Source organism: Podarcis raffonei, chromosome 9, assembly GCF_027172205.1.
Source record: "Podarcis raffonei isolate rPodRaf1 chromosome 9, rPodRaf1.pri, whole genome shotgun sequence".
Taxonomy (NCBI): domain Eukaryota; kingdom Metazoa; phylum Chordata; class Lepidosauria; order Squamata; family Lacertidae; genus Podarcis; species Podarcis raffonei.
The window spans coordinates 56023195-56050340 of NC_070610.1; the positions used below are offsets into that span (position 1 = coordinate 56023195).

General features: G+C 43.1%; 1 protein-coding gene across 2 annotated transcripts in view; it reads right to left on the bottom strand.

The window, feature by feature from the left end:
• ENPEP (glutamyl aminopeptidase) overlaps positions 1–27146 on the bottom strand; it is a 59765-nt gene that overhangs the window by 13469 nt on the left and 19150 nt on the right. For both annotated transcript variants that reach the window (XM_053403784.1, XM_053403785.1), the window contains exons 4-13: positions 25182–25302; positions 20353–20507; positions 19131–19244; positions 18298–18432; positions 16989–17054; positions 9776–9841; positions 3458–3609; positions 3018–3097; positions 705–844; positions 318–373 (exon numbers count right to left, since the gene is read on the bottom strand). In XM_053403784.1, the coding sequence (XP_053259759.1) occupies positions 318–373; positions 705–844; positions 3018–3097; positions 3458–3609; positions 9776–9841; positions 16989–17054; positions 18298–18432; positions 19131–19244; positions 20353–20507; positions 25182–25302 (1085 nt within the window). The remainder of the gene's footprint in view (positions 1–317; positions 374–704; positions 845–3017; positions 3098–3457; positions 3610–9775; positions 9842–16988; positions 17055–18297; positions 18433–19130; positions 19245–20352; positions 20508–25181; positions 25303–27146) is intronic.

Here is a 27146-nt window from a genome sequence, read left to right on the forward strand (position 1 = left end):
GCTAAGTCACTCCCTTCCTAGAACAGGTAAGCATTCAATCACATGAAAGGGGTCCCTCAGCCATGTTGCCTGCTCCCATGCATATCTATTCTGAAGTGAGTTCCACTGAAAAATGGGTTTTGCTCCTAAGGAAGGAAGCCTAGGATTGCAGCCTTAAGACAGGGAGGACAAAGGTTACTGCAACAATATACTTATAAAACACAATTTCTCTTTTTTTCTTCAGTTAAATATAATGATGGCTAACCAAATTTCAGTGTTGTGTGGTACAAATAATAAGATGACATGTCTACTTGAGTTCCTTTGATTATGACACTTACCTGGCCAATGAAAATGCATCCTCCAAAAAGCCAGCACGATCCGCCAGACTAAATTGCTTATGGGAGAAAAAGGAAAGAAGCAGGTGAGTTCTTGGTGGCAAAACCAAAGGATGAAATAAAATCATAGCTGTTCAACACCACACTCTTCTGACCATCCCATCATTCCCTCTCCTCCCCCTGTGTGCTATTCTGGGTGTTTCCCCAATGCTCCAGAGTGGATTGGGGGGAAGTGCAGGGGGCACCCAACAGCACACAGCGAGAGGGAAGAAAGCATGCTTGCAGCAGTGGAAGCTGTTGTGCTTGTTGCTACTAGGGCACTGCATTAGTTCAATCTGGCCCTGAGTGAACATCTATACATCCCATAAAGCAACTGTTCAGCAGACTGACCTTGTGGTTGGCCTCCATAATCCTGGCTAAGTCTTCCCAGGCTTGTGTTGCATAGTTGACCCGATAGAACCCAACATGATCCTGGTTCACTTTCAAGAAAGAATTGGGATCAGGATTGTTGGGTCGCGTAATAGTAATTCCTGTGGTGGTTAAAAACAAACAAACAGTGGTGAAGGACTTTTGAACATGTGACTAGATGATATATCAACTCTCCAAATTATGTTAGTTTCGAACTGGAACAAGGAAGAACCAAAATTATATGTGATGGTCAAATTAGATGGGTCATTCAAAACATTTTTGCCTTTCTGTGCCCTTTTTTTTAAAAAAATGCAGATGTTTATTATTAATGTTGGATGCAACCTTGGCATCATCAGCACCATGCTCTAACCAACTGAGCTATCCCGGTTCAATGTGGTGTGAGCAGTGTTATACTATGCACCCTCAAAATCTGCTTCACCGGGTCTCACAACTCTTTGATCCTGATTTTGAGGATGCTTTAGAGGGAGGGGACAGGGGAATAAAGTTTTATTGTGTGCATCAAAGTCTGTTGGATGAACTTACATACTCCTCCTTTCAGGTGACTCTCACAATGCTTCTTACATATAAATATTAAAACAACAAACATTAATGAAACCTATATAATCAAACAGCCAAGACTAGCTATGAGTGGTGGTGGTGGAGAGTACTTGAAAACTAGATCTGTTGGCAGGACAAAGATGGACCTAGAGCCAGTTAAAGAAGGAACATCTTGGCTGGACATTCAAGAGCTGGGTCGTTGGGCATGTTCTGCCTTCTCCCACAGGAGAAAGCAGTCCTCTGATAACCTCTGATAAAGGCCAGGTGTGTGGTGCCGACCCTCCTCCCTGACCACTCCTGCTGCCAACATACATTTCAACCAGTCAGTTCCAGTCAATAGTCTGGCTGCCATGTTATGAACCCACCGAAGTTCCCAGGGCAGCTGCACACGCAACGCAACATATGGTAGTAATCAAGTCTGGATGTTATCAGCAGAATTAGATATCAGTGGCAAGGCTACCTCTCTCCTTAACTTCCCCCAACATTCTTCCTGTTCTAGTACCTCCTGAAGACAACGCAAATCCAACAGTTACACACTGTGTTCAGAAGAAATTTGAGCCAATTTAATTAAAATCACTTTGGAAGGTTCTTTAGCTATGTAACCTTCGCTGTCCCAACTTAGAAAGCATTTCACTGTGATAACAGGACTTTAAAAAGAAAAGAAAAAGAAGAAGCTGAAATGAACTTTACAGATGTAATAAAATGTAGTTTAATTGGCAATTTTCACATGCAGACAGGACGTTAATTGGAAATATTTATCACCCCGTGATAAATGGGGCAGTGTTTTGTTTTGGTTTTTTGTTAACATTTATTATTGGTTTTAGGGGCCACATGATTCTATTTACTTGGAAGCCAGCTACACTGAGTTAAATAGGGATATATCTGACTATTGAGTAGTCTACAGAGATCACTGGACTTTGGATTTTAGCTGTTTACAAATCAGATTTCTCCCCTGTCTTTTGTCATAGACTTGATTGCAACACTCAGTTATCACTCTTCTGTTGTCACATACTCAGCCACCAAGTCAAAAGCACTTCAGTCTTATGACAATGCCCTTATTATGGTGGCATGCAATGCTCCTGTGTGAGTGAACTGCTGGCAAATAATGATCTGATTGCTCCATTATAAATCTAGAACACATCTTATGTTCAGCAGTGCAGAACTTTCAGTCAGCTTCCTTGCAAAGTTTTTCAGAAGTACCTTCTGTATTTGGGCCTCATGATGAAACATTCAAACAATTTCTTGACTGTGGTTTAACCCCAAATTTGGCGCTTATCACTTGTCCAGTTAGGGCCAATTTGATGGGATTTGGGCAGAATAATTTTGTGATTCTTTTGCTGTTTTACGTGTCCATAATCCAACATGTTATTATTGGTATTTCAGAGTACCTATGCCCCACTTTTCTACAAAAGTGCACAAGGCAGCTTACACAAAATTAGCACAATAAGAGGAACACAACCTAAAAAGGAATCAAACAAGCAAACCCAACAGCAGTTAAGAAAAAGCAGCAGATTTAAAAGCAGCATGTCACACAAGAAAAGATTGGGAGATGAGTTCAGCAAATCACAACACTTTTGTAGGAGGGCAGTAAATGTTGCTGGGTTCTACCCAGGTCACATATTTACTATGCCAGCTTGTGGAGCACAAAAGACTAATGTTTAACATGAAGCTTGATGTTTGCACACTGCTTAATAAACTTTATTGCATAGACAGCTATTGCCTGCTAATGAGGATTACCTGCTAAATTTGATTTATTGTAGAATATTGTATCAGTGTCAGCTCCCTCATACCATTTCACTGGGATATTCCACCTATAGCTGAACATTTGGAAAAGAGAGAGATTTCACTTTTTTAATAAAACACCACCACCAAAATAAAAACAGCATCAATGCAATGTACTGTAGCAATGGCCCATAGTTTGGCTAGATTAAATAAACAACACCAACAAAAAAGGATTAAGGCACACATCTGCTGTGGTGAGTTGAGCCCAGTGCTACCAAGGTGGCAGAGTACTTACATAGACCCAACTTCAATGCCGCTTAAAAAAAAATTATGCACAGCTTTTCACAGGGGAGAGGGGATTTGTTTTATCTAAAGCCTTTGGAGAAGCAGAACATCTCCATTTGGACTCTGACTGGCATTGCAAAATGCATACTCATCTACTGGAGAAACTGTACCCGAATTCAGAAGCTGGCTGGGAAGGGTCTGCTGTGGGATCCAGGAGAAAGCGCTGTTGTGTGATCATTGAGTTTGGAAGAACATTCAGCACAGGGTAGCCCATCTGCTTGGTCCAGGTGTCCATCACTTCTTGGACAGGATAACCACTGACCTAAGAATAACAGTGGATGATCATGCTGAGAACGCCAAAAGGAGACTGAAGAAGGATATTACTCTTCTGCTCAGGAGGTGAGAACCTACAGTTTTCTCTTCTAAATGCTGGCTTTGGAAAACGCATGGGCATAGCTGGTCTAAATAACAGTATTTATTGATTGTAAACAACAAGGAAAGGCCAGCCAGTCATTATACACTGTTTGCATAGTTGGCAACATTTTGGAGTTCCTGCAGAGGTGAATGCTCAAGATATCACAAGCCACCTTAGGTGACAGCATTCAATATCTTTCATATTTCCCTTCCATGAAAGTTGTGGGGGGAAGTATAGCAAATTCAATATGAAGATGTTTGCTATGATTAGTATAACGAAAGGAAGGAGAGGGATTTGGACATTGCCAGAGACAAGGTGCCTGGAAGAAATCTCATCCCCGCCCCCCCAGATATAAGCTCTGGCTCTGTAGGCAACAACGTCACCCACCCAAGTGTGCCACAGTGATGGGAGAAAGTGCCATGGCTACTTGTCTGCATGCACTGTGGCTACGAAAGCCACAGGGAATCTGCCTGAGATGCTGTCTGACAGCTTCATTCTAAACACATGCACACATGATTAATGGTCCTAAAGAAAAAATGGGTTTCAAAGGATCTGAGAATCCAACTGGGGTTGATAAGAAGAGTGTATCCTTTCGGCCGAGTCTTGCTTAGCACTTTTAGTCAAACTGCTTCTATTCCTCCCCCAAAAGATAGAAGAATAAAAGAATCTCAAGACTGCCACCAGACATCCATTCCTAGTGATCTGTGCTTCTAGATTCATTCATGTTCTCTTTTCTCCTCTCCATAATTTTGCAATCAGGACAGCAAGGACTGCACTGATAAAAGGCAATAGGCCAGAGGGGAGCAGTCTTCAGGCTCATTAGAACCAATTCACTGGAACCACTAGAGATTCAAGATCTACCAGCCAGAACTAGGAGCAAAAAATATATGCGTCTTCACATGTTCCATTCAACAAATTTACAACTCTGTACACAAAGAGTTGAGCACAGTAACATCCAACAAGTGTACAGTCAGTGCATCTGTGTATACAACAGCTGAGCTGCACAAAGCTGTACACTCTTTTAAAAAAACCATTTGTGTAATGTGTGAACAAGCCTATGGTCAGAATTAAAGAACAAGGTGCCTCTGAGCACATTCTGAACCCTGGAATTTCTTCTCAGAACCAGAACTGAGCTGGTACTTGTTGAATGGTTTCTTTAAATGTAAAGGTTCATCATTGTTGCACCCGATGTGTATGTCTTTAAGGGGCCAGAGCAAGGGCCAGAGCAAGATAACGAGACCCAGCTTTGCAGCTGTGAAGCACAGCAGGTGCTGCTGAGTTGTATTTGATTAAGGTGTGTCAGCTTTTGGGTGTAGTATATAAGGAGCAGCACCTAGCTCTCCCATTACCCTGGGGGATGGGTTGGTGGTTGGGTCTGGTTTGGTTGTTAATGTACTTAGTGTAAAAGGAGTTTTTGTTTTTCTTATTAAAACCTTGTTTAAGTTATTTTTGAGTCCTTTCTTTTTAATGCATGGTCTCCCCAGCAAGCTCTCTGCGCTACTAAACTGCAAATAGCCAACATCTTTGGTTATGGGCCCAGCTGCTGAGTGGATGACTGCATATTTTTGGACTCTGAGAAAGGTTTGAAAACTCCTTCTCCTGTTAGCGTAGTTCTGTGGGTCTGGAAGAGTTCCAGAATGGTTGACCGGGTTCCTGAAGCTGAGAAGGCTCTGGTCTTCCCACAGCTAACAGATGAGAACTATAGTTTAGGGTCTTTTCGGGTGGAGGCGCTTTTGACCTCTAGAGAAGTATGGACCTATGTAACTGATGACCCTCCTGACCCTGTGACTAATGCTTGGTCAAAAGGAGATGCAAAAGCCAGGGCGATAATTAATTTGGCAGTCAGTGACCAGCAAGTAGTCTATATAAGAAATAAGAAAACTGCCAAAGAAATGTGGGACAGTCTTGCAGCAGTGCATGTTAGAAAAGAGTCAGCATCTGCATTGACGTTTTTCAAGCAGTTGTACCAGACGAAGTTGCAGCCTGGTGGTGATTTGGCAGCACACTTGAGACGTCTGGAGGCAATACGTGGCGAATTAATTCGAAGGGACATGGACATACCTGATATTCAGTATGTTTTTATCATTCTTTGTTCCCTTAACGAGGACTTTGATGGTATAGCTAGCCAGATATCTGCTGTTCCACCAGCACAATTAACTGTGGAAGGGGTAACAGCAAGATTAATGGGCAAGTTGGATAGAAGGGAGGCTTGTGCCATAAGCACTCCTATTTCCAGAAGTAATGAGGAACGCCATATGCAAACTTGTGGTGATACAACTGTATTTAAAACTGCCAAGCGTTGTTGGTTCTGCAATAAACAAGGACATTTTGCAAAGGACTGCAGATCCAAAAGAAAGCAAAGTACTCCCAAGCCTGTTTCTGTTCGTCAGTCACGGTTGTCAGCCCAGCAGCCGACATCATATAGTAGAGACAGAAACGAGCCGCGAGTTTTCCATGCTAGGACAACAGATCGTAAAAGACTTAAACGTGCCAAGTGGAAGTCTTTTGTTGTGGACTCAGGAGCATCTCAGCATATTTGCAACGATCGAAGCTTGTTTATTTCTTTCGAAGAGGAAATTGGTAATGTACATTTAGCCAATTCACAAGTCTTGCAGTCGCTTGGCAGGGGTACTGTTAAACTTGACTCTTTAAACATTACAATAGCGAACTGCATTTACTGCCCGTCAGTGGACAATTTATTGTCAGTAAGGTGCTTTGCTCGTCAAGGCATAACTGTGCGTTTCTTAAAGTCAATGTGTGAGTTTTTTGATGGGAACAAACGTCTATTATATGCCCGGGAATCTTATGGTTTATATAGACTGCATTTTCGCACCTACTCCCAATTGCCTATAAACTGCAGAGCAGCACAGTCAAGCCAGGGGTTGAGGAATGTAAGGCCTCATTCCGGGTGTGTCCATGAAGCACACAGAATTCTGGGACACCTGAATTTTGCTGATGTAATTAAGACAAAGAATATTGTTAATGGCCTCAACTTAAAACCATGTAAATTCTTTATGCAATGTCTATCCTGTTGCAAGAATAAGATTAAGGTTGCACGCAAGGGTAGGTGCTCAGATAGGAAAGTAACTGAGCCATTTGAGCGTGTACATTGTGATTTAGTTGGGCCACTCCCACCATCATTAGGAGGTTCTAAGTACTGGCTTACTCTGATAGACCAGTATAGTAGATATTGTTGGACTTATGCAATAGCTGAGAAGTCCCAAGCATTTGAGAAGTACAAAGTTTTTTGCAACTGGGTAAAAACGCACTTTAACAAACCAATTAAGAACCTATTTTCTGACCGGGGCGGGGAATTTGTTTCTGAGGATTTTGAGAAATTCCTGGAAGCGCAGGGGACTACTCATGAGTTATCTTGCCCCCGAAGTCCCTGGCAAAATGGGCTTGTTGAAGTTGTGCAGCGTGACCTACAGGCAGGGGTTAAAACGTATCTGCACGATGCTAATCTGCCCAAAGACTTTTGGGCTGAAGCGCTTAATGCGTTTTGTTATGTTAGAAATCGCAGTTATCATTCTGGTTTAGATGTTACCCCCTATGAGAAGCTGTTTAAAAAACGCCCTAATCTGAAATACCTACGCATTTGGGGTTCAGATGTAATTATGCATTATCCTGCTAAGCAGAAATTGGGTGAACGTAGTGTCCAGGGAAAATTAATGGGCTACCAGCAGGGGGCGTACAGAATTTACATGCCAGCAACTGGCAAATTTCATATTACCAGAAGCATGATACAAACTGTAAATTGGAATGGAGTTGCTGTCTTCCAAGATACTGATGGTATAGATAATACTGAGGAAGAAGAGGAAGAAGCAGCAGCAGCAGGAAATGGTGCTTCTGAATTAATGGAAAAAGACAAAAAGTCTGTTGAATCTGATTTGTTTGATGATTTAAAGTTAAAGGGACCCGAGGGGAGGTTAGATTCTCTTGAGTTTTCTGATCGTGAGCTTAGCCAACAGGCATCTCTTCAATCTGACAATGATTTACAACCTGAAACTAGTGGTTCACTTAGTCCCATTAAGTCTGAGGAGTCTGACTCTCCTTCCGGACTGAGACGTTCAGATAGAAAGAGACAGAAGCCACAACGTTTTGCAGATGAACATTTTAATACTGTGTATGCCAATAAGGCAGTTTTTGAGCCAAAAAGCTACAATGATGTTCAGAAATTACCTAAGCAACAAGCTGCAAATTGGTATAAAGCTATGAACTCTGAGATAGCTTCTTTAAAAGAGCATAACACTTGGTCTCTTGTACCACAAACCCCAGATATGAGACTTATTGATTCAAAATGGGTTTATAGAGTTAAAATGAATGACAAAAATGAAGTTGTAAGGTACAAAGCAAGACTAGTTGCTAGGGGTTTTCAACAAATTCCAGGCGAAGATTATGATTTGTGTTATTCACCAAGTGTAAAATATGAAACAGTTAAGCTTTTGTTAAAAGATGCATCACAATGTGGAAAAGCCCACTATGCAATGTTTCTCTGCTCTTAAGAGAGTGGTAATGTACCTTAAACACACCAAACATTATAGGTTGCAGTTTACAACATGTATTGACAAAGGTTTTGAAATTTTCTGTGATGCATCTCATGCAGTGGAACAAAATAATTGCAGGGGTGTGTCTGGTATGGTGTTTTGTTATAACGGTTGTCCATTTGAATGGAAGTCCCAGACACAAACCATTATTTGTCTCTCCACAACAGAGAGTGAATTATGTGCATGCGTTCAGGCCACTCGTGATGTAGAATGGTATCTGCAAGTATTCGCAGACCTACAGATGCAAGTAACACTACCAGTAAAAGTTTACCTTGATTCTCAGAGCGGACTTGCTATCCTGTGTTCAGAGACCAATACGCAGCGCACTAGAGTCTTAAGGTTACGTTTACAGTTTGTAAAGAAACTAATTGCTGACGAAATGATTGTATTTGAATATGTTCCAGGTGACAATCAAATTGCAGACATTTTTACAAAAGCACTTCCAAAGGTTACACATGAAAAACATGTACAAAGTATGCTTTATGTTTTTGTTCCACAATGATGAACCGCAGGGGAAATGTTGAATGGTTTCTTTAAATGTAAAGGTTCATCATTGTTGCACCCGATGTGTATGTCTTTAAGGGGCCAGAGCAAGGGCCAGAGCAAGATAACGAGACCCAGCTTTGCAGCTGTGAAGCACAGCAGGTGCTGCTGAGTTGTATTTGATTAAGGTGTGTCAGCTTTTGGGTGTAGTATATAAGGAGCAGCACCTAGCTCTCCCATTACCCTGGGGGATGGGTTGGTGGTTGGGTCTGGTTTGGTTGTTAATGTATTTAGTGTAAAAGGAGTTTTTGTTTTTCTTATTAAAACCTTGTTTAAGTTATTTTTGAGTCCTTTCTTTTTAATGCATGGTCTCCCCAGCAAGCTCTCTGCGCTACTAAACTGCAAATAGCCAACAGTACTTTCACAAAAGTACACTCCTGGTTAACCCAAGCTTTCTTTACTTCAGCAGTCTTATTTAAGAGGTGTAAGGTACTTGATGTTGCTCTTGCAGGAGAATCTCACTTAGTGGGGTGGAGCTGCAGCATAAGCCTCCTGACAGTGGGGCTGTGCCACTTACTAGGAGGGACAAGGTGGCAGGTGCACCAGCTGAGCCAATCCTGCAGGTTGTCTGTGCAGCCACCTCCTCGTCCTTCCCACTAGGAGATACTGCTGCAGGAGGCCTATTGCTGCAGTTCCGCACCACCAGGCGAGCCACTTCCTTGTTTAAAAATAGCAGGGCAGGTTATGGATGAAGAATGCTGCACAGATATGCCCAATACGTTGAAGTTCTTTTGCAGTTTATTTTCATTATGGCTTTCTTCTTATCCACCTGCCTTGAGGCATTTTCTTACTGAGAAATGCTGTCGCACTTAGTGGGAGTTTGTGTGAGCCAGAAGCAATGCATTCAAAATGTATGGAGAGAAGTTGTTTTTAAGATTAGATTTCCTAGCTGAGCAGAAAGATGGGGGAAGTGGGACTAGGAGGCTGCCCCTAATAAAATAATACAAACATTTGTACTGATTCATAGTCATACATACACATACCTCTCCCAGGGCTTTCCAGAAGTCACTTGTTTTTGCATTTTTGAATTCATGGTCTTTTAAATATTTCTGTTGGAGAAAATGGAAACAGATACTCAATATTAGTATGAACACCCACCTCAACAGCTTTAATGGTCTGATTTTAGTGTCAGGAGTTGAGCCAACACTCGAGTAGGACTCTGGCAGAGACACATGCCTGACTGGCATGTTCTCTCCCTCCTGGTCGATCGTTCGAGAGCTTCATAAGCTTTCTTCAGCCCGAACATCACAGCGACCAATGCCAACCGACACTGGCACACTTAGGGATCCGCAGAGTTTGCGCATCATGCATGTGACAGACCCCAGCAACTCAGCATTTTGGCTAATCTACTTTATTTACATATAAACACACATGGACCTCTGCAACATGGCTCCCTCTCTCTCTAGCATCAGACAGCCAAGAGAAAAAGAACAAAGCACAATAGTCCCACTTCACGGAACACAGTAACACAAACATCCTGTCTCCGTCACTTCCCACTTTGTGGAGTCAAAACCTATACTGTCATGTGATAGACAAAAATCCCATGACTGCAATCATAGATCAGGAATTCTAACAGTTAGAAGTTCTGCAGCATGCAGTTGCCACCCTCCTGACTCTGTGGATCAGCAACTGCAACGTTGCAGTCTGCATTGGCTTCCTGTTGTTTCATGGGCATGATTCAAAAATCTGAGGGTGGCTTTGAATAATGTAACAGATGTGCCTCTTAATCTCCTTCCTTCTTGCCTATTCCAGCCATGAACCAACTTCATGCAGAAACCTTCTGAGCAGTGCGGCATCATGTCTCTGGCCAGAGTGCGAGTGTCACTGTTGGTATATCTCACTTACGTGCTGCTGCAGTCAGTTTAAAACCTGCATGCAAGCAACAGGCAAGTTTCCAAAGCACAGAGAGGGTTAAAGGAAATAACAGTGCTGTGGACAAGGTTCTCAAGGAAATTCAGGTTCCCACTGAACACTATAGGAAATACTCCTGGGGAAGGTTGCAGTATTTTAATTTAGAGGAAGTTGGGATGTGGGTGGTTCTGTGGGTTAAACCACAGAGCCTAGGACTTGCCAATCAGAAGGTCGGCGGTTCGAATCCCTGCGATGGAGTGAGCTCCCGTTGCTCAGTCCCTGTTCCTGCCAACCTAGCAGTTTGAAAGCACATCAAAGTGCAAGTAGATAAATAGGTACTGCTCCAGCAGGAAGGTAAACGGCGTTTCCGTGAGCTGCTCTGGTTCACCAGAAGCAGCTTTGTCATGCTGGCCACATGACCCGGAAGCTGCACGCTGGCTCCCTCTGCCAATAAAGCAAGATGAGACCCGCAACCCCAGAATCGGTCACGACTGGACCTAATAGTCAGGGGCCCCTTTACCTTTTACCTAATTTAGAGGAAAGGCATGGGAGGGCTTAGCCACACGTCCTCTTGTCCTTCTGATTCCCCCCAGGGAAAACTGTTTTATTCTTATTAAGATTTGTACACTGTCCTTCATCTGCAGATCTAAGGGCAGTTCACAATATAAAAATTAAACATAAAGGCACAAAATACACGATAAAAGCAAAAGCAAAACACAGACCAATAAACCCTGCTACCTTTAGTGCTCAATTGGAGAAAATGACAATTTGGGTTTTCCCCGGATTGCCATTTGTTCCAATCTATTGCTAAAGAGCAGTTTTCCCCTTGGTAAGGAGAGGGGCAAAGGGAAAACTGCTCAGACCCATGCTTTCCAGGCACAGCAGAAGTGTGAACCAATCCTTGACATGCAAGAAGTGTATACAATTCTGCAAGGCATGAAGAAAGTGGATAGAGAATGCTTTTCTCTCCTCTCCTAACGTTAGAAGTCATGGGCATCCAATGATGCTGGAGGATTGTTGGAGGGTACAGGACAGGCAAAAGAAAGTGCTTCTTCACCGAGCGCAAAGTTAAACCATTTGCTCCCATTGGAGGCATTCGTGGCCAAAAACATGGATGACTTTAAAAGAGGATAAGACAAATTCATGGGGGAGAATGCTATCAGTGGCCCTTTGCCTATGCTCTGCCTACATGGTCAGAGGCAGCATGTGTCTTGGTACCAGCTGCCGGGAATGGCAGGAGGACTATTGCACTCAGGTTCTACTTGAGGGGAGAACAGGATGCTGTCCTAGATGGGCCACTGGCCTGAATCATCAAGTTCTTCCTCACATAACAATGAACTGCATGGATGCTTTCTAAACATATTCAGTCAGAAGTAAATTCCATTGAACAAACTGCTGGTTACACAGCTGCTACAGGAGATGGACTCTGAGCAACATCTCAAAAAGGGTGTTTCTAGGACTAAAGTGAAACTGTGAAGCTCCCTTGTTATTTTTGCTTTTGGATGCTGCATGTTGTTCTATTTATGGTATTGAAATATGGCTTGTTGTTTTTTGGTATGTTATAATATTTTTGTTTTGCTATGTTATTGGGATTTTCTTGTGTAATGTTTGAAATACATATCTTTGTTGTAAGTCGCTTTGGGCATTATTCTTTGGTGGAAAAGTGGCATTCAAATAAAATGAGTGATTGTGTGTGCCAAGCTGAGGAACCTGTGGCCGTCCAAATGTTGGACCACAACACCCCTCAACCTCAGCTGCCACAGACCCTAGTTAAATATGATAGGATCAGGGACAGACTTTGGTAATATGGCACCCTGAATGAGGACAAAATGTTGTGCGTTCCCTAAATATCTCTTATTTTCATGCCTTCCTCCCTCTCACTTTCTATTCTATGCATGCTCTCAAGTGCAGTACAGGATATTTTGTACTCCCTTGGCTCAGTGCCTTGTGAGGAGGAACTGCCTGCACCGCCCTAAATCTGGTGCTGATGGGAGTTGTGGTCCTCCAACATCTGGAGAGCTGTAGGTTCCCCAGCCTTGATGTGCAAGATCCAGGTGTAGGATGCTGAGCTTCTAAGATCACCGGGTGTAAGATGCTGGTCGCCCAAGAATTTCATCTGTGACCAGAATGATTATACAGAAAAGTTGTACAAGATGAATGAAAGGGATCTGAGATTTTTTTGAGGGTTATTTTTTAAATCTGTCCTTGATTAAACAGTTACAAATGTAATTCTCATTGACCTTAATTATTCCCCCCAATTAAAAGCTATTTATGTAAGAGAGCAGATTGTTCTCATTATACCCTGGTTGAGCTCATATTCCCATTATTCGAGAACACATCTTAAAATAACACTCATCCATTTACCAAGACAGGAATTTATAATCCAGGTACACCATGTGGGCCTCAGTAAACAAAAAAGAACACAGCCAGAGCGCGCTCTCTCTCTCTCTCTCTCTCTCCAAGCTCTTTAGTGCTAATGCACTGCCTAGTAAATGTGTCAGGCTGGAAAATGCTGACTCCCAATGTCACTGCTGGATAAAAAATAGATCTGTCCTTTGGAAAGCGTTGAAACTTGCTTTCAGGGACCAAAGAATGGATCCTGCAGACATGCAAGATTGGAGCGTGGAGAGAAGTTTATTTTTCACTCTAGATTGTATTGTCAGGGAACACAGCTGTGTTTCTGCTGAATTGTCTTTTTTAATCACCCCTCTCCCCCGTGCTTTGGTTTTTAATTGAGATGGGTGGGTTTCCACCCCTCCTCTTCTAAATCTTATACCTGAGGTCAGGTTTAAAGTGATATATCACATTTTTCACTCTATAGGACGCACAGGACCATAGGACGCACCTTGTTTTAGAGGGGGAGAACAAGAAAAAAAATTCTCCCCCTCTCTGCTCAGCGCCCCTTCAGCAAAGCGGCAGGAGAAACGGAGCCCCTTCCATTTCTCCTCCCGCTTGGCTGAAGGGGCGCTGCACAACTCTCCCTCTCTGCTGAAGCCAGGAGAGTCTTGCCCTCCCGGCTTCAGCAAAAGGAACCTGAAGCCTGCGGAGCGCAGCGGGAACTCTGAAGGCTTCAGGCGGCTATCCCTCTTGCTCTCCGATCCCTCTCGCTCTCCAGGCTTCAGTGAAAGCAATGCAAAGCCTCTGGAGTGCAGCGGGAGCGCTCCCACGGTGCTTCGGAGGCTTCGCGTTGCTATCGCTGAAGCCAAGGAGCCTGCATTCGCTCTATAGGACGCACACACATTTCCCCTTAATTTTTGGAGGGGAAAAGGTGCATCCTATAGAGCGAAAAATACGGTAATTGATAAGGAGGATGTGTGGGAACCACTTTGTTGGATGGTACATTTTTGGTGGCTATAGTTACATGACCAGATTGCTATTATCACAGGGTGCTTGTAACCACATGGTTTAATAGCTGATCATATTTGCCAAGAGGCAAAGGAAATCTTGACATGTCTTTGCTTCTTCAGGTTAATGATCAAGTGTAGGTGCTCTTGATGATGATGATGATAAAATAATCATATTCTTACCACTTGGCAGGATGACATAGCTGGCAAATATGCCAGGTGGTTACAGGAACACCATGGTAAGTCACCACTCATTGAACACCTAGCCTACTTCTGGGCTTCTCGTTGCCGTGAGTTTGGCCACTGTGGGAGCAGAATGCTGGACTAGATGTGTCTGATCCAGCAGGGCTTATCTCATACTCCTGTTTTCTCCTTATGTGCTATACAAGCTCATATGCTTGGATAATAGCTATTTGTGGACCAAGCTCCCTAAATGCACACCTGGTTGGCATGGTTGGCATTGCTTCTGCAGTTGCTTTTGCATCACTCCCAGGAATGTGTATGAAAGCTTCTGCCCATGTAGTTAGTTGGCTTTTCTGCCACGGAAGGTTAACTGCATGGGAGGAGGTTTTTAGAGATTCCTGAGAATGATGTGGCAGTAACAGTGATGGTGTACTAGTGGCGGGGGAGAGGTAGAGAAATGCTGCCTTTCATATTTTGGTTTTGTGATTGTCTGAAGAAGGCTTCTTCTGAAACTCTCTGGTATATTTATTTATTTCATAAAATTTATACACTGCTTGATTGCAACCCCCCCAAAAAAACCCAAACCCTCAGAGAAGTTTACAAAATAAAATAAAATAAAATAATTGGCACAAGCAGTTAAAAAGAACTATTTAAAACTTTCAAAGAAATAGGAAATAAACTAAAAGCAGATTAAAACACACATCAGTATTCTACATATCTGGGTAGGCTTGTCTAAAGAAAAGCATTTTTGTAGGTGCCAAAGAGAGAACAGTGAAGGCACCTGCCTGCTGTCAATAGGAAGGGAGTTCCAAAGAGTGTGTGTGTGTGTGTTTGTGTGTGTGTGTTTAGCAGAAATAGCAGCAGCAGCACTGGATCTCTCTACCACTACTACCACCTCAGTTAATATGGATGACTTTGACTGGAAAAGTCATCCATTTCTCTACATTAGAATTGCTATTTGACAGATAGGTTACAACTGTTACATCGTGTATAAAACATCATCCATTTCTTCCTGGTACCTTCCTGACTTAGCTGTAGTGGGACAGTAGATGGCACTGTTTGTCTCACTCTCAACTACTTCTGTACTTTCAGCGTATACATACGGCACAAGCTTACATTATGGCAGACTGCAAATTATAAGTGCAAATGGATTGCAACCATGGTACAGAAATAAGGGTGGGAGGCTACATTCACCGCAACGGTGACCTTTCTCTATTAGCATAAGAACCGTGAAGGCAGAATGCAATATCCTAAAGGCTTGGATGCCTTTATCACTTTGGTCTCAGTTCTGGCAGTGGGCACTAGATGCATCTGTGATGCAACAGTGAGCAATGACCCAATATAATAGTATGGTAAATAATTTCATTTAAGCACTAGTGCAGCCGGTGCTTGTAGTTCTACCACAGATGTGGGGAACATCTGGCCCTCCAGATTTTGCTCAACTCCAACTCCCTTCACCCTTAGCAAGCATGGCAAATAGACAGGGATAATGGGAGCTATCGGTTGGCAGCTCCTGACATCCAAAGCTTCCCCACACCAGTCCTACAGTATCTTTTAAAGGCAGTAAGGCACACAATTTTCTTAGGCAAAAAATGGAAGTTGGGACTCAAACCAGAGTCCTGACAAAGGTAGCAAACAGGGCTTTTCATCAGCTGGAACTTGCCAGAACTCAGTTCTGGCACCTCTCAGGTGGGTACCATTGCCATTACAAGAGAAGAAGGGAGACAATCATGGTGAGTTCTGGCACCTTTTTTTCTAGAAAAATACCACTGGTAGCAAGCATCTCTGTTGTTAAAGGAAGCCTATAATGGCCTATAATGACTAGGAAATGATTGGAGACCCCTCTAGAAAAGGGATGGCTAACCTTCTTCAAGCCAAAGGCTGCACTACCCTTTGAACTCTCTGCAGGGTCATATGTCAAAAGGGGCATTGCAGTTTCCAGACCCTCAGAGCTGACCTCCAGGTTTGCCTGACCCCCTCCCCCCACAGGTGGTGGTGGGGCTTGAAGTTTCAGGTGGGTGAGAGACCCTTAAAAAAAGTTATATGGGCATGTCCATATAAGCCCTGCCATGGGACAGTAAAACATTTGGAGAAGGAGGAGGGGACAGAGGGTGAAGAAAGGGTTGTGAGTGGAGGGTAGTCATCTCCCTAGCCTTTGGTCCCCTGGGAAACTCAGCAAACCTGTTGTACCTGGCACTGGGTGTGGAGAGTAAAGCTGAATGGGACACAGTTATGGGCAGCCTGAGGAAGTGCCACGCACCTTGGGCCTGCCTATAAAAAGCAAGTCTAGAGTGAGAGACTAGGGTGATGCCTACTGTTTCTGGGAACTCTCTTTGTGAAGCTTTTGTGGGTGAGCTGGGTGTTTGTTTGGACCCTGGGTGAGAACCTGGAGGCTGAGGGGAAGGGTGTATCAGAAGGAAATGAATTGATATTGATTTTTATATATTAGTAACAGAGAAGCTGATAGACAGACATAGTTGTGGGGAAGGGTCTTATGTACATGTCTATGCACTCAAATTGCTGCTGTTTGGAGATGTCATCACACAGAAGATGCTCAGAGAAGACCAAGACCTGTTTTGTGAACGAAAATGGATTGTGCCATCTGGCTTTAGAGGGAAGTAAGTGAAATAATTCTCTAAAGTTCTGACCAAAATTCCCTACAATGATTCACACCACAATCCTAAACAACTTTACTCACAAGTAAGGCCCATTGTTTTCAGTGGGACTTATTCTCTCAAGGAAGTATGCATAGGATTGCACACTAATTACTAAGCATTTCCCTATTTTCCTGTTCTACACCAATCTGAGTAGATCATACCTGACATCCAGCTTGGAACTTTTCTGGTGAGATCCAGTCTTCCAGCATTCTGAGAATCGATGCTCCCTAAGAAAGCAGAGATTGGGATTATCAGCAATTATCAGTTGATGCTATACCAGTTTCAATCAAGCCATGTTCTTGAAACTTGAAAAAGTCTGACTGAGTGAGCAAAATACATGGATAAAAGATTGACTCCCTTATTTATGCACAGCCCAGCAACATATCATTCATATTTTTAATGCCTTACATTTATAAACTGCTCTCCTTAGCCCATAGCCTTCCTCCTTACTGGGTCAACACAACCCAGAATGAACCAACAACCACAGAGCGCAAGAAGTAGGCAGAAATCACCCAGTTTCAGCCATAAGCAATTCATAGTGGTTTGTCTGCATCTTACCTTAAATGCCACCTGTGGCTTGGGAGCAAAGGAAGCCCTACCCTCCTGCCTCAAATAGCTCTGCCTGCGACTTTGTTTGTTTTCTGTGGATTTAAGAGATCCTGCCTGCAGATGCTTTTCAAAATGTTTGGCCACTTCTGACAACACTAACAAAAGCCAAAGTTCTCAGAAATTCTAGTTTGAAGAAGATTCTAGCCCCATACAACACTACATACCTACGTATACAAGGAAGCAGTATAAGCACTTAAGTTTGCATGTGAGGTTGTTGTTGTTGCTTTAAAAAAAGATTCCTAGTGAAGACATTCTCTAGCAAACATGAGCCAGGTTCACATGGCATGCTGACCTTCTGCATTTGTGTTCAAGCAACACCCAGTTTACATAACCCTTTGGCTTATGGCCATTTGCTTGCTCTCCCCATCCTTGCTTGTGGCAATCTGATTGGGAAAAAGAGCTGTATGTTGGGATGGACGGATCTGTCAGTTTCAGTTACTCTCAGTTTCTCTCTCAGTTATAAGTTCAATTTTCCACATTTCCACATCAGTTTGCATTTTTTTAAAAAAAAACCCCCACACACAAATTCATTAGTGCAAATTTCTCCTAACATATATATTTGTGTATGATATTTTTCCTGAATGTACACATTTTCTACTACAATGCAGAATTCCAGGTCTGTTAATGCAGCTGTAACTCCAAATTTCCCTGCTCTTGACCATCTGGATATTAAAAGAAACCACCTTTTCCAGTTGTCCCAGTATCTTCTGCATTGAAGCCAAAGCACCTTGTCAGAAGATGCTATAAAACCAACTTCTTTCAAGTTTCGTCTCCTGAAGAGCGACATATCAACTCAAACACTATTGACTTTGTGTCTGCCTTTTTGACATTTTATCAATGAGAAGACAAGTTCTTCCTTACTTTGCTGTAGGATATGCCATCAAACACAGAGGTTATTTCATCAGGAGAAGACACATTCACTACAATAGCATGGGAGGAGATCAAAGAGTCCTCCTTCAGAACAGGGAACAGATCCTCAATCAAAATTTGGTCCATCTGTAAAGAAAAAAGAAGGAAAAATGGAGCAAAATACACTGAATAAGAATACAAGAAATGATTATGCCTCTCTGTTTAATATTTCTACTGGTCTGTCATCATGTTGTGATGACAATCTGAACCTCGAAGGGTGAAAGAGGCACACAGATTGAGCCAAGACTTGGAAAGTGGCTCTTGTAGGACTCTACCTCAGAGTCTGAATGGATAATCTTGGGAAGAGGAGGACAGGAAGGGAAGGTGCCTCCATAACCCCCTGGGGAGCACTCCTCCCTCGCTTCCTTTCTTTCTCCCTGGCACCAAGGGAAGCTTTTTCTGACCAGAGTGGGGGGAAATAGGGAGGGATAGGAAGAGATATGTTGTTTTCCTTCTGCTGGAAAATTGTAGATTGGAGAGAGGATGGTCTGCAGGCTAGGGGAGAGTTTGTGGCCCTTTGTGAGGAAGAAAGAACACATAGTGGTCTTGGGGGAGGAAACATGAAAAAGACATGGTCATCGTGGGTGGTTTGGTAGCACTCCATGGCTTTAAAAACAAAACATGCTTTATTCTACACTATACCTGTGACTTGTTTTGAGTTTTTGATAAAACATTTTTTCCCATGTTATCGGTCCAAAAAAATCTACATAAATCAGTAATAATAATGCCTCTGCTCCACGCCACACTATAAGCACGTAATGTAATGTAAGAATGTTAATATTTACCATTTGCCAATCTCCTTCTGTAGCATTGACCCCCAGAAATTCAAAGAAGCTGGCAAATCCTTCATTCAGCCACAAGTCTTCCCACCAGTCCATGGTCACAATGTTCCCAAACCACTACAATGGGAAGCAGGAGGGGAAAGCAGCATTATTTATACAGGTTATAGCTCTATGGTAACTTAGCAAATATTTACATAATACAGCTATTGTGCAGATCTTGCTGTGTCAAAATTAATAGATGAAAGGGTTCCTTATATGGAGATACGCTGTCCACTTCACTGATGACTTTTAGGCGCCAGCTTAAAACAGATATGTTAATGGAGGCATTGGGGTATTAGATATTTTTGAGACCATTGCTGAACTGTTCTGTTGCGCTCTTTTTACTGGGTTTTAATCTAATTATGTCTATATTTTATCTGCTCTCTTTATATTTTGTTTGTTAGGACCCTGACGTCCTATGGGATGAAGGGTGATTGAGAAAAATAACTAATAAATAAATGACTAAATAAATGTTATTTTCACCAGTGTATGCATTTTACAGTATGTACACTTTCCCCCAAATACATTTTTTGTACACATTAGTTCAAGAACTGTATCCAAAATTTGGAGAAGTGTGAATTTCACAGGATAGCTGTGTGACACTTCTCTTATTGGTTCTAGAAGTGTGAATTAGGCAGTTGCTCATTAAAATGCAATCAAAATTGAATTCTGGCCCAACATCCCTGCACAAAGCTCTGTCTACTATCATCTTCCTATCTGCAGCCCCAGGACACACCACCTGAGGCACCCAGCTTCACTCTGCCTAATAGTAGGGCTGGCTCTGGGGTGAACTAATTCAACTGATGCATGAGATGTTGCTCAAATCACTGTGGTGTTGTTTCCTTTCTCTTCCACTTTCCCATGGGAGAAAATTGCTCCTGCAATTTATCATGATTTGCAGCAGCAAAAATGGGTGTGGGAAACTATGGTCTCACTGCAACTTTGTGTTGTAGTAGCCCCCAACAGTAAATCTCCAGCAAATGAAGTGCTGTTGATACAGGATGAAAATGAGACAAAACCATTATCTGAAATATGTTTCAGTACTTCAAAGCTTTAAAACGAATCCACTTTTTTTGCAGCTGAAAAGGAAGCAGAAAAATCTGACAGAATAAAATAGAATAATTATTTCCTTGACTAAAATATTATCATTTGATGCCTTTGTGATAAGATGCTTTGCAAGCTGTACCTGGTGAACAAGTTCATGGGCAACCACAGCAGCTACTCTTTGCTTGTTTGAAGCAGCAGATTCATTTGGATCATAAAGGAGATTAGTTTCTCTGTAAGTGATCAAACCCCAGTTCTCCATGGCCCCAGTGCCAAAATCTGGAATGGCTATTTTGTCTAGATAGAAAAAGAGAGACGTTTACCCTGAGTGTTCAAGCTCATTTATCTTATTCAAGTCACAGAACTGCTGCATCTAACAGAAATACTTCAGCTTGTTGCTTGTGCCCCCTTCACCATTGAAATGCATAAGGTCCTGGAGTTCAACCCTCCGAGAGATGCTGCAGATCAGGATAGTCAATGGTGAACCCTTGGTCTGACTCAGCAGAACATTCAACATGTGTCTGGACTGCTGAAATGCCAGGATGATGCTGGTGAACCAGGTTCTTCTGCTCCTAGTTTCACATTCCCCCTTATGACAGCATGGGTGCAACTATGCTTAACATTTTGGAGAGCTTATGAAATTAAATAGGTGAGGGCATGTGGAGCTGGGTATATGGACCTTGAGTCATGGTATTTGCAGGACAGCCCCTGGCTGTATGCATCTACATGTTCACCTTCCCACTGGAATGTATCCAATGGGAAGAGCCAGGGAAGGAGAGACAGTGAGATAAGGAGGCACTAACATTGGGAGGAAAGAAGGCAAGAAGATTAGGTGTCCTCCATTGACACCTATTGACTAAGTACAGTATGTGTACAAATTGTTGCAATCATAGAACTGAAGAATTGGAAGGGATATTGGAAAACATTTAGTCCACCACCAGCTTGATCAACACAGGATTCACACTGCAGCATCCCTGGCAGATGGCTGTCCAATCTCTCCTGAAATATATTCAATGAAAGATGTACTCCTGAGGCGCCACCCAAAATTGAAGCTTGCCTGGTCAGTACAGAGTCCTGGATGAAATATCTCAGTTGGCTTCCTCCAACTCCTTCTTCAGACCTGTACCTATTTTCCTCAGCCAAACAAAGGGTGATGTAGAAGAGAAGGGAGCTACGGCAGGTACATGTCCTACCAGGAATGTAAGAAGACACCAGCTGGATGAAACCAAAGACCCATCTAGTCCAACATTATGTACCATAAGTGGCCAACCTGTGCCTCTGGGAAGGCCATAAGCAGTACAGATGTGCAGTAGCTCTCTCCCACTTGTCTTCCACATAAAATAGGCTCAAGAGGCATATGGTTTCTGATACCAGAGGTACTACACAGCCATCATGATTATTAGCCACTCATAGTCTTATCCTCTGTGAATTTGTAAACACCCTTTCAAGCCATCCAGGTTTGTGACCATCACTAGAGTCTGTGGTAGTAATATGTGCTGTGTGAAGTAGTTCCTTTCATCTGCCCTGAATCTCCAACCATTTACATAGGTATATTGGTTGAGCTTGGATTTGGGTACTATAAGAAAGAGGGAAACTTCTCTCTTCACTTTCTCCATACCTTGCAAAGCAACTGAAGCACGATTGCCATTTTAATGCCCGTACACCCAGTTTGGAGGCATCCCTTTGGACCTCTTCCCAATCCCTCAGTAGGGCACTTGGCAGGCTCTTCCCCTGCCACAGGGGATGCTTTCTGCTGCCTGATTGGTAATGCCAAACTAGTCTTTACAATGTCTTCCTGCAATTAGGTTGTAAAAGGATTTCGTAAATGGGACTAAGAAATATTTATTGGCAAATTAAGTAAACTAAATCCCCATGTAATGAAGAACATCTGCTTCTACTCCCCACAACATGGAGGGTCATGTCTTCACGGCTGGCAATCAATACCAGCTTAAATGAGAATTATGGACGCTAGGTTCCTCTGAGAGGCTGAACAGCCCCGCTACTTAGCCTCGCATAGAATTCAAATTGATTCTGAGATGGGCAATGCTAAAGCATGACCCACTGGTTCAAAAGCCAGAAACCACTGCTTTCTGTTTAATTTTGGTCAAAATGGGTTTCATTTTGGGACTGTGAAGGGCAGCATGTTTATAATTGCAGTTCAACCTTTCTGAACCGCACTTCACCTCTGAGTAGTTTACCACCCACCATTGTTCAGATGGAATTGTATACATTGAGAAATAAACACACACACACACACACACTTCAACCACTTCTGTCTGCAGAATAAAATGTATCTCAGGTGAGTATTAACAGATAGATCACAGCTCCTTTACTTGTGAACAGGAACATAGTACGTAAGTTGCCTTATAATAGGATGTATGAGCATAAGCAGAGTCTAATGGATCAGGCCCTTGGAAAGGAGGAATTAAAGAACCTTTTAATGAGGGTGAAAGAGGAGAGCGCAAAATATGGTCTGAAGCTCAACATCAAAAAAACGAAGATCATGGCCACTGGTCCCATCACCTCCTGGCAAATAGAAGGGGAAGAAATGGAGGCAGTGAGAGATTTTACTTTCTTGGGCTCCATGATCACTGCAGATGGTGACAGCAGCCACGAAATTAAAAGACGCCTGCTTCTTGGAAGAAGGGCAATGACAGGCCTAGATAGCATCTTGAGAAGTAGAGACGTCACCTTGACAACAAAGGTCCGTATAGTTAAAGCCATGGTTTTCCCAGTAGTGATGTATGGAAGTGAGAGCTGGACCATAAAGAAGGCTGATCGCCGAAGAATTGATGCTTTTGAATTATGGTGCTGGAGAAGACTCTTGAGAGTCTCATGGACTGCAAGAAGATCAAACGCATCCATTCTTAAGGAAATCAGCCCTGAGTGCTCACTGGAAGGGCAGATCGTGAAGCTGAGGCTCCAGTACTTTGGCCACCTCATGAGAAGAGAAGACTCCCTGGAGAAGACACTGATGCTGGGAAAGATGGAGGGCACAAGGAGAAGGGGGCGACAGAGGACGAGATGGTTGGATAGTGTTTTCGAGGTTACCAGCATGAGTTTGACCAAACTGCGGGAGGTAGTGGAGGACAGAGGTGCCTGGCGTGCTCTGGTCCATGGGGTCACGAAGAGTCGGACACGACTAAACGACTAAACAACAACAACAATGGATCAGACCAATGGCCCACCTAGTCCAGCATCCTGTTCTCACAGTGCGCTCCCAGATGCCTCAAAAGCATAAGAGCACTCTTCCCTTCTGTGGTTTCCTGCAGTTGGTATTCAGAAACATTACTGCCTCTAACCATGGAGGCAGAACGCAGCCATTGTGGCTAGAAGCCATTACTGAGCCAGATTCATCTAGCCCAGTAACTGTGCCCACTGACTGGCAACAGCTCTCCAGGGTTTTCAGGGACGGTACATTCTCACTCCTATTTGAGATGCTAGGAACTGAATCTGGGACCTTTTGCATACAAAGCAGACACTCTACCCCAGAGCTCCTGCCTTAGAGCAGTGGTCCCCTGAAATAGTCCCCTGAAATAGCAGGGGAAAATTCCAGAAGGATCCATTGAAAATGCACATGTGATTTTGGCTGTGTTGTTGTTGTTGTTGTTGTTGTTGTTGTATGCTCCAGTTTAGGTAACGTAGGTTTTGCAATCATGTGTGTGCAATATCACGAATACCGAGAGAGAGGGTCAGAGGGGATTTGAAGACTTGGGTGAAAACTGGAGCGATGCAGCGGCTCTGGTCAAACACCAGATTCTGACTTAAATTGGGCTCATTTGGGACAATACAGGATTTGGCTAGAGTGAGCTGAGGCAACCCTGGATCCCCTTAGGTAGAGTCGGGTTAACCTGGAATGATCTAGGGCTGCCTGGTGGCAAGGATTGGCAAGGGAGGAGATTCATGCAGGCAGTCTATACCCGGTACATGTCTCTTGTCCTCTCCTGACAGCATCTTTAATCAGGGGTTTTAACCCTATTTATACACTGTGAAAGAACCCCCCAAATCACTTTGGGACCTGGATCTGGGTGGTTCAGGGCCACTCCAAAATGCCATATCAGGCCCCAAATTGGATTGAGTGGGGCTGTGCAAGGGTCTAGTGAAAATGCCCTCAGTGGAGCAGCCATTGTCCCTCCTCAGGAGTGAACACATGCTCCAGGGATCTCTTAGGAAGGCTATTTGCAAGGTTTGGAGCCACAGTGGGCCTGTATTTTGCCTCTGGGGTCTGTATGACATTTCTCAAAGTTCATGTGGGGAATGGCACTGTTCAGTCTAAAATCATTCTAAATAGGCACATCTGCTGCTTCCAACCAACCTTTCCATGTAGGGAAGACACACAAGTATAGTCAAAATAGAAGAAATGCATCAACAGGAAAAGGACAACTGAGGGTACAGATTTGCATGAAATTTGCCTATTCTGATTAATATGTATAGAAGTAAATTTAATAGAAATACACATAACTCAATCTGCTGCCTGGGTGCTGTTGGTGGGGCAACTTAAGCCACTGGCACTCACTTCCTATGGTTTTTAAATCTTTGAACTAGACTTGGACTGGATGGCTTTTCAAATTGAGGACTGTCCTCTGTAACATAGAACATTGCCAGTGTCAATTTGTGTTGTTTAGCAACTGATCATTGGTTTGTTATAAACCGTAGCCCCATATTTGTACATAACACTAAGCCAAGGCTATTTGAAAGCAATATTCGACTGCAATCTTGACAATTTGGTTGGGTTTGTGGAAAGTCATTGACATTGTGTTAAACTATGGTTTAGCCTTATGTGTGTACAGTACATGCCCATTATAAGGCAGATTCATCTTCCCGTCAAAGCATACTAATATACTGTTAAGGTGCAAGCACAGCAGCTAAACACCACTACTTCAAACATCATATTTCCTGTCAATTTTCAGGTGACTCAGTGACTGGCAACAAAATCCTGAAAGCAAATGAACATCAATGTTAATTTGTTACCGAGTTTGGGAAGAGAATAGCTCATGTTGAAGTATCCTTCAAAGAAATCAAATATCTCTTTAGTTATAGTTGCTGCATATTCGGCTGTGTGTAACTGCTGGGGCTGGGCATAAACACGGAGCTGTAAAACAAAGCAAAGTTATTATCAGAGGTGTTTCTTGCTGGACACAATTATTGTTTAGCACCAGGATACATTTGATCAAATCACAGAGCTAAAAGGATTGCCATATTTTTCACTCTATAAGACGCACCAGACCACAAGACGCACCTAGTTTTTGGAGGACGAAAACAAGAAAAAAAAATATTCTGAATCTCAGAAGCCAGAACAGCAAGAGGGATCGCTACACAGTGAAAGCAGCAATCCCTCTTGCTGTTCTGGCTTCTGTGATAGCTGCACAGCCTGCACTCACTCCATAAGACGCACACACATTTCCCCTTACTTTTTAGGAGGGAAAAAGTGAGTCTTATAGAGCAAAAAATACGGTAACTCGTCTTGCCCTGAAAGGCAGAAGCACCTTCTCATACATTTTACCCTATAGCACTTTGGCTTCATTGACTAGTTCTACACTTGTTCCATTAAACATTTAACTCCCACCCCCACATCTCTTAGGGGTGATTTATCCCAGATAAGATGTTCCCCAGCCCCTGTTAACTTTTCGCATTTCATGTGATCAGGCTGATGAAAGAGATGAATGATTTTGGCAGTGGAGTAGTAGATAGACATAGGGGGACCAATTTGAGAGGATGGAAGACCAGAGAGGAAAACTCACAGTAGTCTGGGTGAGAGATGAGCAGGGCATGCCCCAAAGCTTTAGCCAATGGGACTGAAAGGCATGGCTATATTTTGCAATGTTCTAAGTGGAGAAGCAAAGTGAGTTGGGCCATGTACTGAATATGGGGAACAAAGGTGAAAGGGGAGTCAAAGAGTAAGCCCAGGTCACATGTCTGTCCAACAAAGGGAAGGGTAATAATGTCAATACAGAGAAGAGCTTTGGAGGAAAGAGGGCAAATTTGGTCTCTAGTCATGGGGCAGGGCTTCCTTTCCAAGTATCTCACACTGGGGGCTTAGGGTGATCATGTTCCTTGCTTTACAGAAGACAGTCCTCCATCTGTCAGAGGACAGTCCTGCATCTGAAATTGTCCTCTGCTTGAGGATTATCCAGTCCAAAGTCTGGTTTAAAGAGAAGGAACCATACAAAGAGAAAACAGGAGTCTTGAGGTGGCCCATCCCTGGTCAGCAGACTGAGCTAGCTCCTAAGTCACCCAGTGTAATTGCTACTATGGTGAGATGTATTGTATTTCTATTTAAATTATAGTAATTTCTTTTAAAATTTCCTTCTAGACATATACATTATCATATACAAATTTATGCAAATATATGATGCAAATCCTCCCTTTTGGCAAAGCATAACTGGTCATTTTAGGAGGGCTGTATCATGATGCTAAATTCCCTCTGTTCCTGCTGCTGTGGCTCACAGATGTACTCAGCTCCTTTTGAAGCATGGACCATTGAGGATGAGACTTTCCCTTCACAAATGGGTGTCTCTGGGGATTCTATCATTAGCCAATGCTCTCAGTGTGGTACATTTAGTATGAACAGCACCCAGGTGGTATTAAGTGGCCTTCTGAGTTCAAAGCCCTTTAAACTCAGTGAGAGACTTTTAATTGCTGTAGATCAGGCACGTCCAACAGGTAAAACGTGATCTACTGGTAGATCACTGGACGTCCATGGTAGATCACTGGTAGACCAGTGGCTCCCCCCAAAGAAGCTGAACAACTTTGGCTCCCCTAAAAGAAGCTCAACATTTTTGCCCTGCGCCCCAAAAAACGGGACTTCCCTCCTCCCTAAAAAAAGCTCAGCGACTGTGACCTGAACCCCCCTGCCAGTTTTTAACTCTGTGAGTAGATCGCAGTCTCTTGGGAGTTGGCAACCCCTTCTGTAGATGACAGCATGAAAACTCTTCT